Consider the following 12,869-nt stretch of genomic DNA (forward strand, 5'->3'; position numbering starts at 1 on the left):
TCACAAAAGCGGATGGCCAAATTATGCTAAAGAGCGCTAACTGATTAGCATTAATGTGCTGGCTTTCTCCCTCGGGCGCTGAGGCATAGCAGTGTGTTCCTCTGCCGACAGACAATACCATTAACCTTTGCAATTCAGGCTCTGCTGTGCGCGGGCAGGATCGCGGAGGCAGTGACCCCAAAAGTAGACGTTGCTACTGGGGCAACTGAGAGAGAAGGAGGGGGAGGAGAGAGGGGGGTACAAATGTTCTTCATAAAAACACAAACGCAGGAGAGTTATAGATCTAATCTGCTCCATGCATAAGCTTACTGTGTGTGTGTGTGTGTGTGTGTGTGTGTGTGTGTGTGTGTGTGTGTGTGTGCTGCTGTTTCCCCTGCTCTCTCTTTTACCATCAGCGCTGACTTTTTTCAGTTAAACTGTGACTGTGACCTGGGTATAACCACGTATATGGTTATATGAGCACAGGACACACTGATGCATCTGCATCACTGACAGAGCTCGGTTACATTTTCTTAACACAGACGTCAAACCTTCTCCGTCAGGACACATTCAAGTTACTCATCGGTCTCATACATGAACACTGCCCCACACTTAGTCCTTTAAACTGTTCTGACAGACATCGTTTATCAGGCTGCTTCTGTTAAAAATCAGTTGGGGCCGTTTTCCCATCCTGCAGACGACTGAGGAAATGTAATGTGATTACAATAAGCAGACATACAGCAACATCAAAGTTTTTATTTCTAATTTGTTCTGAAATCTGTTCACTTTTCTTCACTTTCCACAGCAGGTTTGCTTGTTTTGGTTTCCTTGTTAAGAGTTTTGGGTTCAGCTTTGTTAGTTTCAGTGTTTTCAGTCGTGCAGTCAGAGGCTAAATTTCCACTAATCAACCGAACAACTATTCCTGTTATAACTGCACATCACCTTCCTGAGTTTATATACACTAACTTATTGGAAGTTACACGTCTACTTTTTAATGCACAGGTACGATACACAATCTGTACTTTTCTAATTATTCTAAATATTCTTAACTATTTAAACTTCTTTCATATCCTGCTCTGTTTGCACACTACAACCTGGGTTTACTACTTACCTGTACTTTAATTTTAATAACTGTACAGTACTGTTTTGGTAACTATTGTCCATGATGTAAATATGTAAAAATTTTGTGTGTTTCTGTTCTCTGTCCTGTGTCCTCGTCTGTTTATATATGTGTTTTTTTGCTGCTGTTACAACCAAATTTCCCCTGTGGGTCAATTAAAGGATTATTCTATTCTATTCTATTCTATATATAAGTTCAGAGCAGTTTTCTGAATACAAACACTTTGTGAAGGCAGTTAACTCACAGCCATTAAAAGTCTAGAGTTGATTTTTATTTTTTCACAGATAGTTTTTGCTGTTAGACACCTTTAGTTCACTAAAATATCCTTAAAGATGATTTAACACTGGATTCATTTTCATCACTTTTGACCGAGCAGTAAACATCCGGAATAATCAGCCCCAAATTCATTTCAGTGATTTAAACAGAGGTCTGTACTTGAGCGCAGTAAGAGCGAGGCAGCGGACCTGGAGTCAGAAACTGGACGCATCTTTATCCTCTGGGTTTGCAGGACTGTAACTGTACTATAAAGTGACCACTAAGGCAAGGACATCAAACTCATTTTATATGGTAGGTCCACTCTGAGCTGCAGAGGGCGGGACCAGTGAAACTCTGCGTTCTGTCAGTGCAAAGACGTCTAACTACACCCTCAGAAACCTCAATGTGAAAAAGTTCAACTTTAGCTCATCTCAGATACATGATGGTATAATCAACACGACTCTTTGGGCTTAAACTGTAAGAAATACATTCTTGTGAATCCACTATGAAAAAGACAAATTTTCATACTAGAAAAATTTGCATTTCCTGCGAAAATGCAGTGTGGATGCTTTAAAGCTGAAGCTGTATGCAAAAACTAGCTGAAAAAGCTGAAAAGTTGTAGAAATTGTAAAAACTTTGCAGAAGCAAAGGAACTTTGCTAAAATGGAATAACTTAGCAGAACTGCAATATCTTAGAGGAAACATAATAATTGGCAGAAATACAATAGCATAGCAGAACTTAGCAGAAATATTGTAACTTACCAGAAACATGATAACTTCTCAAAAATACAAGAATTTAGGAGAAATAGTATAAGATAACAGAAAGAATATATTTAGCCCAAAATACTTAAGCATTACAGAAACACTATGATTTAGAAAAATAGTAGAACAGAGCAGAAATACTGTCATTTACCAGAGGCACTCTGATGAACTATGAATATTGTAATTTTAAATCAATACTATGTTTCAGCACAAATACTCTGGTTTAGCACAAATATTATAACAGCAGAAATACAGTTATATAGCAGAAGTGCTATATTTAGAAAGAAAAATATAATATAGTAGAAATAGTATGATTTAGCAGAAATACTACAATATAGCATAATAACAATGATTTAGAACAAATACTATGATTGAGCAGAATAGTAATAACTTAAGTGAAAATACTGGAAAAGTAAGATGACAAGCTGAAAAAAAACGGACCATGGTGAAGTTCCCTCAAAACTAATTGTTGTTCACCTGTGAAAAAAAAAATAAAGAAATAAAAATAAATTTAAAAAACAAGAAGAAACAGCCAACAGATACACACAAAATCAAATATGTATACACAAATGCACAGGGAGAGAGAGACACACGGAGGGTCTATGCCAGTCAACCAGTCTGAATATATTATATTTTTTTCCAACAATGACATGCTACCCTAAAGAGGGTCTCTCTTTCTCTCTCTCTCTCTCTCATGCACACACACACACACACACACACACACACACACACACACAGGGAGAGAGAAGCATGTTTTCAGTCAAGCAGCCTGGGAGCTGCTAAATGTGAATCCACAGAGGCTGTGTACTTTTTCCCGCCAAACCAGGTGCACACACGCAGCACAGAGACAGGATTTTTGCAGTCTATTTCTCATAGTGAGGATTCCCCTCAAACAAATGACCATAATTCCCTAACTGTATTGGCCAGAACGGTCATTCTTACACCGTTTTGTTCAGAAGAGATGGGGGAATCGTCAAGTGTTGACAATTTATCATTAAAATATGAATTTTTAGAGATATATGACATCGATGACTTGTTGGCTTAGAAGCCATGAAGGCCCCAATATGCACATTTGAATGCCTCAGCCCACCTATATGACTGGCTGGCTGGGAAGCCGTCCAGGCCCTGATTTGTAAATTTGAATGTCTCATCCCTAAGATATGATTGGCTGGCTTCGAAGCCGTGCAGGCCCTGATATGTAAATTTGAATGCCTCAGTCCTCACAGAGGATTGGCTGCCTGGGGACCTGGCAGAAATATATAGAAATACTATGATTAAGCATAAATACTACATTTAGCAGAAATACTTTATTAAGCACAAATCCTATAATAAGCAGAAATACTATATTAAGTAATATAAATATCTTATAAAAATCCTATAAAAAGCAAAAATACTGTACTATGTTTTGGTAGAAAAACTATAATTAATCAGAAATACTATATTTAGCAAAAATCTTATAAAACAGCAGAAATGCTATGATTTAGCACAATAGTAATAACTTAAACAGAAAAATTAGAAAAGTAAAATGGACAGCTGAAAAAATGCTGAACATGCTAAAGGGTCCCTCAAATATACTTGTTAAATGAAAAAAAATCGGCAAAAAAATATATAACAGCCACACAATCACACATATGGACACATATGGAAACACACATGCACAGAGAGACACACACACAAGATCCAATTCAGTCAACCAGTCTAAATATATTGAATTTGAATCTTACAATGAGATCATCCCATATAAAGGCTCTCTCTCTCTCTCTCTCTCTCTCTCTCTCTCTGTCACACACACACACACACACACACACACAAGATCCAATTCAGTCAACCAGTCTAAATATATTGAATTTAAATCTTACAATGAGATCATCCCATATAAAGGCTTTCTCTCTCTCTCTCTCTCTCTCTCTCTCTCTCTCTCTCTCTCTGTCACACACACACACACACACACAAGATCCAATTCAGTCAACCAGTCTAAATATATTGAATTTAAATCTTACAATGAGATCATCCCATAAAAAGTCTCTCTCTCTCTCTCTCTCTCTCTCTGTCACACACACACACACACACACACACACACACGATCCAATTCAGTCAACCAGTCTAAATATATTGAATTTAAATCTTACAATGAGATCATCCCATAAAAAGGCTCTCTCTCTCTCTCTCTCTCTGTCACACACACACACACACACACACACAAGATCCAATTCAGTCAACCAGTATAAATATATTGAATTTAAATCTTACAATGAGATCATCCCATATAAAGGCTTTCTCTCTCTCTCTCTCTCTCTCTCTCTCTGTCACACACACACACACACACACACACACACACACACAAGATCCAATTCAGTCAACCAGTCTAAATATATTGAATTTAAATCTTACAATGAGATCATCCCATAAAAAGGCTCTCTCTCTCTCTCTCTCTCTCTCTGTCACACACACACACACACACACACTCACACACACACACACTCACACACACACACACACACACACACAACATCCAATTCAGTCAACCAGTCTAAATATATTGAATTTGAATCTTACAATGAGATCATCCCATAAAAAGGCTCTCTCTCTCTCTCTCTCTCTCTCTCTCTCTGTCACACACACACACACACACACACACACACACACACACACACACACACACACACAGGGAGAGAGAAGTAAGTTTCTAGCTCAGTCAAGCAGCCTGGGAGCTGCTGAATTTGAATCCACCAATCAGAGAGCCTGTGCACTTTTTCCCGCCAAAACAGGTGCACGCAGCACAGAGAGACACAGGATTTTTGCAGTCTATTTCTCATAATGACGACTCCCCTCAAACAAATGACCATAATTTCCTAACCGTAGGGGCTAGAACGGTCATTCTTACACCGTTTTGTTCAGAAGAGATGGGGGAATCTTAAAGTGTTGACAATTTATCATTAAAATATGAATTATTAAAGATATTTGACTTCTAATGCACCATAACTGAGTAGAGCAAAGCAAAAACTGCCTTGACTTGCCCTCAAACAACGCTTTCTAACTCTAAATCTATTTGGAGTATCAATATCATTCTTTCACCGTAAGAGACAGCAGGCTTTGGTGAACAATCATGGAAATTTTCAGGTCTCTGTGGAAATCCATTAAAAAGATATGACGAGAGAAAAAAGTGGTTCATTTCCAGAGTTTGAAATCTGAAGAAATCTGAGCGAAGGACGAATTTCCTACCCTCAAACAAGTCTAACTCATTTCAGAACGGTAATAGGTGAGAAAATAATTCTTGAATTGTGAGCGTCAGGAGTGTCTGAAGATATACGGGGACAAGCCTCATGTCGTAACTTTGCTTCGTTAAGGAGATATGACGATTCGAATATGCCTCTCATTAGAGAAATCAAGCGATGATTTTGAACAAACTCTCCATTGACTTTCTATGGAGAGTTTTCAGACTTTGTGTTGGTCTGAGGAGATTTGCCAAAATTCTATAAATCTCACAACAATGATGGTGACATTTTCTGAAAGCCAGCAAAAATACCTACGTTTTGATGTATAATTTGTGTGGGTTGAGTGAAAATTGGGCAAGTAGTAAGAAGTTGTTCGGACATGAAGAGAAAATTGCCAAAGGTACAGTGGCTCACTTAGAACCAACTGCATAGCAACCATAACAACGCATGTATTTTGTGAAAAATCACAAAAATGAAACTCAAAACTTAAAGAGGGACAATATGAAAATGGTAACAGATATGAAAAAGCTGAATCATTCATGAATAGCCCAATAATTTGTGAACATTTTAAAGTTTGAATGGTTGTTCTAGGTGAAAGTATGAAAAAGTAGTTAAGTTTCAAAAACAAGCAAGTTTTAGCAGAATTTTGGAAGTTTTCCATTCATTTCAATGGGACAAAAAATTGCATAAAAAGCTTAATATTTTAAAAAGTATAACAGCAGAAAATACCAAAAGTCATAGCAGGAATTAGCAGAAATAGCAGAATAGTTTAAAATTTGAACGGTGAAAATCGGCTGAAAATTGTGGAAGTAGTTAAGTGCCAAAAAACGTACAAAAAGTGGCAACTGGAATAATAATAAAGTAGGATAATAAAGAATAAAGAGAAACAGGAACTCAATAGTGTGGATGCTTAAAGCATCCACACAATTAAACATTGAAAAAACTGAATTTTTCTGTCATGTAAATGTATGTTTAACCGAGTTACTGTGGTGTAGTAGAAATGATCATGGGGGAAGCGCTGTAAAACATCCATTGGGTCAGACTGGAGTCTTTGGTGGCCTGATTCTGGTCCCCGGGCCTTATGTCTGACACCTCTGCACTACGGTGTCTTGATGCTCACGCTCAAACATCCAGGTAAGCAAATCCCAAAAGGTTGATTCTGTTCATCTGGATGTAGCGTTTTCATCATCATCCAAATGACTTCTTCAGTCTGAGCTGACTTGATCAGTGGTTGTTGATCAATGTTCATGATAATTTGCATATTAATGATCAATAAATTGCCCATTGTTCCTTCAGTGGGCTGGTTTCAGTTATTGTTCAAATGTACTGTTTATAAGGTTTGGGGAAACCTGCAGTCAGCTGAGACTGAAGAAGTCACCTGGATGATGATGAAGACGCTACATCCAGATGAACAGAATCAACCTTCTGGGCTCTGCATTGGGGAAAAACTACCTGAGTTGTGTGCACTGAAGATGCCTCTCGGATGACGGGTGAAACATCCTAATGATCCAAATATTCCAGCTGTTCTCAATTCAAGCACTTAAAACTGCCATGACCTGGAGGACTGAGAAGCTGCAGACCTACTGACAGAGTGAAGACACCCCAGAGGATTAAATGCAAAGCAACTTCACACGAAGGCTTCGGATTTAGGCTTTTCTGTTTATGTAGTCTAAAGTAACTGGCAAATAAAAGCAGTGTAGCCTGCACACTGACTTAGTGAAACAGATCTGTGAGATATCTTTATAGCCACAAACCCAACAAGAGGCTGGAATTTAGACATTAAAATATCAGTTTAACATAATCAAAACTGTGAGCTACAAGCATTTTTGGGCTGTGACTGTCTACATATATAACAAATCAGTCGGAATCCAATCTAACAAAACGCTTCTCATTTAAAATGAGGATCATTTAACACCAGTTTAACACTGGTTTAACACCAGTGATCGTCTGAGAGAAACACGACACTCTCGTGATAAGTTGGCGTGAAAGCGAAGCCTTTCCCAACTGAAGTGCCGTAAAGCCGCTTACCCCCTGATTCTGTGGCATGAATTTCTTCAGGCTTCATAAAGGCTGACATGCTGCTTTAGAGGCTTTGCTGCTGCGAGAACAATAAACTATGTGCAGACCTGTTTCTAAACATGAAAAACATTCCAACACAAAAGCGTTTCTTTTATATTTGAAGCCACAACAGTTAATCCCCTGTAGCGGGTCAGGTTTGATGTAACCGGGTTAAAGTAATAAGATTATGAATTGTAGTTTGACACACACGGACAGATTTTTCCGGGCGAGCTCGCCCAGCTGTTTAAAATTCCTGTCAAATCAACGTATCCAACAAGCAGGACCAACGCTAACGCCTCCATTAGCTCCTGATCACACTGACTGTTGCAGACAATAAGCAGAGCGGCTGCTGTGGGTCACCTGGTACTGCGAGTAGTTGTAAAGGTTTCCATAGTAGGTGGGGTAGCGCGAAGGCTGGTAGAAATTGTAATAGGGGGTTTCCAGCAGGAGGTCAGACGGTCCCTCGGTATGAGCCCTGGCAGCAGCAGATGGGCTGGGGGACGATGCCGAGCGGGTCCCTGGACACAAAAACAAAACAATGAGAGAAAAATGATGAGACACAGAGGATGAAGAGTAAAGTCTGTGGCTAGTTGCTTCAGCACTGTCAGGTAATTTAAAATATGATGTTCAGGATGTTTTCAAACACTCGTGTTTGTGTTTTGTTGCAATTTTAACAAGGAAACAAGTCACGTTAAGCCAGTCTGACATTTTACTGATGCTAAAATGTAACAATTAACTTCTCTCAGTTTTTAAGTTACACTTGGTCAGAAAGGAAGGATTAAACATTAAAGGAGAGAAAGAGTTCGTTTTGAAACAAGCTGCCCAAACGCAGCTCAAAATACTGCCAACAGCTCCATCTTCAGGTGACACCTGTACTTGGTGTCAAACGTAAAATTGTCATTTTTCAGGATGAAGATGACCATTAAGTCATCATTACTCACCATCTGTTGTACGTTTCTTATCAGCAAGGACAGATTCTTCTCAGGCAGACCCTGATCTTTACACAGGGAAGACACTGTGCACCACTGGAGCCAAACATGATGACATTTACTGTCCCAACTCCTGCCATCAGCAGCTCCACACAGTGCTCCACTCCTTTTTATACCTCAATCATTCATCTCTACCCCCCCCCCCCAAAAAAAAGGAACACACATACAGACATACAAAGTGCAAGATAAGAGCAGCCTTGACCCAAAATCACATTCTAAAAAGCGCTATCAGCGAAACGCGCCTTTCTGTGTCAGCTTCCACACAACCTGCAAGAAAAACTCAAGGACACATTTTCTACTGTCCTTTGTTATCACACAGAGTCTCTTGTTCTCGTCTAGAAACGTGTTCAGTCCACAGGATGTTGTTCAGCCTTGGATTAGCAATAACATCAATTAACATTTTAAAAAAGCAATAACATTAATTCAGTGAGGGGTAACTAGTTTACACACAACAGAGAAGGAGGGAGTGCAGGCAGGTGGATGCTACTCAGACCAACACATGAACAAAGTGACTTGCAGCTGAAGTGCAGACAGTAACACCGACCTGTGTCCAGACCTCACAGGTGAAAAAGGTGTCTTTGAGAGAATTAACTGGAATTTTTTCAGACACTTTTGACACCTTAATAGCATTTTTTTTGTTTAATAACTAAAAACACTGTGTAGATCTCGACTTTACATTTTTAAGTGTTTCTAATAAGATTCATAACACAACAAAACCTGACATCAGGTCTGATGAGGTCGATGTAGCCGTTTAATATGAAGCAACACGATGTTACCTGTGACAGCAGAGGTGGCGTGGCTGGTAGGTGTCGGGGACCGTCCCTCCACAGAGAACAGGCAGTCTGCTCCAACTTCATTCTTGACCATCATCTCGGAACCGGACAGAGACACAGGACTACAAATCCCAAGCTCTTCTTCTTGGGCCTGCTGCCTCCTCAGAGCAACCTGGAAGGGAGGGTAGGTTTGATAAGGAACCTCGAGCATGAAACAAACATTGCCCTTATCTGCTGACTTCCCAGAACAGATTTAAACAGAGGCTCGTCTGAAAATTGTAATTACACCTGATTAGACAATAATAAGATTGTTTGTGTGCAGATAAACTGTTGATATCACCATAAAACAAGATGATTTTTAAAACACGCTCCTGGCTGCTGAGCGAGATGAAACCAGCAGCTCTTTGTTGTTTATGATGATTGGTGTAATCAATCAGGTGATCGGCTCAGCTTTCTGTAAACTGACAGCTCTGTGCATCGATGTATCTCAGGGTCAAAGGTAAAACATAATGTTTTACCCAGTTAAAAACACATTTTAATTCTTTATCTGCTCGTTTTGTTAGTATCAGTTCACTGTAAGAGTCCCTTTCAAGCAGAAATTCCAAAGAACTTTTTAAAACAGCTTTCCAAATCAGTTTTCACACACTGGACCACGCCAGACCAAATTATTCATCTGTTCTTTAGAAAATGAGGAAATTATCCAGCAATACTGACTTTTAAAGGTATTGTTTTCTACATTTTGCTGACTTTCCTGCTAAAAAAGTTTTCAATAGGATTAAATACAGTCTATTTAAAAAAAGACAATAAACTTCAGTTATTAATGCGTCCTTTACAGGATAAATCATTAAAAGTGAGAGCAGAATCAACAACACATGGATTTAAAGAAGCTCAAAGAAAAAACAGTAGATATCAATGTGGAGGAAATACTGGAAGAATGAACAAAAAGATTCTTTAAAAGAAAAAAGATTTGGTTATTTTTAGTAACTTAATTCATTTAAAATGTTATTTTACAAACTCTTAAATTGTCACTTCAAATTACAAAGTTACAAATGAATGAATTTTGCTTTTTGTAAGTATCTGTTATAAATGTGAGCAGCTGCCGGCACATTTTACCTGCACACGTTAGCTCCGTGAAGCAGCTAACTGTTAGCTCGGGACGAACTTGGCTAGCTGCTTTCTGGGTGGTTATTACTAATGAACAGACTCACCCGCAGCAAACAGGGCTTAAAAGTCCACAGACATAAATAGTAAGTCCCAAACAGCCTGTGCGGCTGTGTGTGGTCACAAAACGTTTGGCTTGGTGTTAAAAAGCAGTTTTGCTCTCGGCTGCAGCTAGCCGCGCTAACGGGCGCCTAAACTGAGTTACCTGGGCCGCCATGACTCTCTGCCTCTCCGCGATCAATTTGCATTTGGGACACTGGCAGTCCCTCCAGTTGCAAAAGCGCTTGTGTCCCTTCAGTGGAGACACGTATCCGTGATTTCTACAGCGAGAGCACTTGGGCATCCTGGGGGATTTCTGGGCTTTGGTCGGGGACATCGGTCCGCTGCAATCCGGTACCTGCTTACTCTGTTTGTCCTGGCTCATGGGTCCTGGCAATAAGGAGTGCTGATAACTGTTGGACCTGCCCAGAGAAGACGTGTGCACACGGAGAGTTCTGCTGCTGTTTGAGCCAGTAGGGGCTGATAAGATATGCACTGGTGCCCGGCTGGAGGCTGTAAGGTCACTGTCCCTCCACACCCTGCTTTTTGGCTTTTTTCCTGAAGGCCTGGGATCCAGTGGGAGGAAACAATGCGGGGGAGAGAGCTGGAAGTACAGAAGCATCATTCTGCAGGCCTCCCGTTTTTCTCTCTCCAGTCACGAGTTAAAAATATTGACTCAAAAACACAATTTAAAATTCAGTACAATTCTTCTTATGAGGTCCAGGGACCAGAAAAGTGTCCCCAGAGGCTCAGACCTGATGGCTTTGCAGAGTGAAAAACAGACGAAAGCATAATTCTTTGGACTCTAACTCAATCTGTGCCGCCTTTACAATCTGAAGGACCAACAGGTGAGCCAAGTAGGTAGCAGAATATAAAAGATTAACAATTTAATTTGTTAATCAAATAAAAAAAAGCTTTATATTGTTTTTTTTTCCAAAAATAAATGAACCCTTTAATGCCTATTACATCATATTTTACACAGTTTTTCTATCTATCTATCTATATAGATATAGATATGTGTGTGTGTGTGTGTGTGTGTGTGTGTGTGTATAGTGTTCATAATTTACTGGTAAATCTTCATAAATCTTCAGACTGAGCTGTTTTCAGCAGGAAACTACGTCCAGATGAACAATAGAACATATTTCTATTGTTCATATTTTTACCTGGATGACTGAGCATGCATCAACACAAAGGGACTCCTGTGAGTTTGTACGATTAGATTGATTTTTTAAATATAGAGAACTACTGCGTCCTTTTAACTCTGAAATCAGAAGATTTTAATAGATTTAAATTCAGGATTCTCTCAATGCCATGACTCTGTATTATAATCTAAAGATTTAACTTAACTACGGTTCGTGCTAATTATCCCCCAATTTAAATACAGGAAATTGTTCTGCCTGTCAAATTAAAATAACCATTACTATTAGTGTAATATTCTTTATAGTATCTTCCCACTGAAACATATTTATTGCAGTGTTTTTCCCACCTTGGCTGCTGGTGAATTAATTAATTGCTCAGCTTGACTGAGCTGAAACTGAGCTGACCTCCGCACCGTCAGTCAGCTCGGTGGATTTATAGACAGGGAGTGAGGTGAAGTTCAGAGGCAGCCAATTAAAATCCTTACAGCCAAACGGAGGGGGGATAAAACAAAGTTGCCAATTAAAAAGCAGCCCCGAATCACTGAGTCAAAAATAAATAGCTGCTACACTTCACTGGCTCAGGTCCTAAAGTAACTGAAAGCAAGGCTGCAACACTGAGTTTAATTGCCTCTAAAGGTTATAATGACAGATTATAATGCAGTAATAAAGTCTGCAGTTTAATGCAGGTAACATCTCCATTAGTGTGAATCCAGTCCAAGCAGGCCTGTAAAACACAGCAGACCAACATGGAAAACGTATGTGCCTAACATCCACCGCTTTATCATAAATATGAATAAATGCTACCTCTTAGCAGCTCAGAGAGAGACACTTATTTTGAAATCATCATCAGTGTAAAATGAACAGTAAATACACCCAATAAAAGTTAACTATGTAATCCAGCCCCCACAATGATTTATGCTTTAAACTGAGTATACGATGCAACAAGAAGTAGGTATGAAGTTGGCTTTGAAAACCTGTAGTTAGGTCTCAGACCTTCTTTTTGCAATGGTCTGTGTCCTAATACAGGTTTGTTTGCATTGATGAAGCAGTGAAATGAAATGATGAAATGGTCATGCAAATAACCTTGTTTTAATATATTTAATTTACCTGGGTGGACACAGAGATGTCAAAAGCAATTTGTGCTACTAAAAGTGAAAGCATATAAAGAGTTTCTTTCATTTTCGACACTTTAGTCTCTGAAATGTTTCTGAAGCTTTCCGTGTGTAGTTCAAATGCTGCTTCACTGTTATTATGTATTGTACTGATATTTCCCCCGTTGATACCTTTTAGCTACAACCATGAACTCAGTCTACAATTTCTTTTGTACTCTCTATGCGCCAGTATCTTTTTAATTATTTTCTTTTCATTCTTATTTTCTA

At 39.1% G+C, this 12,869-nt stretch overlaps 1 protein-coding gene across 2 annotated transcripts in view; it reads right to left on the bottom strand.

Annotated features, from left to right (window-relative positions):
* dmrt1 (doublesex and mab-3 related transcription factor 1) overlaps nt 1-11,008 on the bottom strand; it is a 37,807-nt gene extending 26,799 nt beyond the window's left edge. Inside the window, exons 1-3 of one of the 2 annotated variants that reach the window (XM_013270911.3) lie at nt 10,518-11,008; nt 9,155-9,323; nt 7,750-7,907 (exon numbers count right to left, since the gene is read on the bottom strand). In XM_013270911.3, the coding sequence (XP_013126365.1) occupies nt 7,750-7,907; nt 9,155-9,323; nt 10,518-10,976 (786 nt within the window). In that variant the 5' untranslated portion in view covers nt 10,977-11,008. The remainder of the gene's footprint in view (nt 1-7,749; nt 7,908-9,154; nt 9,324-10,517) is intronic. The other variant, XM_013270912.3, reaches the window with a different exon arrangement.
* Between the last annotated feature and the right edge of the window lie 1,861 nt (nt 11,009-12,869).

Source organism: Oreochromis niloticus, linkage group LG12 (assembly GCF_001858045.2).
Source record: "Oreochromis niloticus isolate F11D_XX linkage group LG12, O_niloticus_UMD_NMBU, whole genome shotgun sequence".
Taxonomy (NCBI): Eukaryota; Metazoa; Chordata; class Actinopteri; order Cichliformes; family Cichlidae; genus Oreochromis; species Oreochromis niloticus.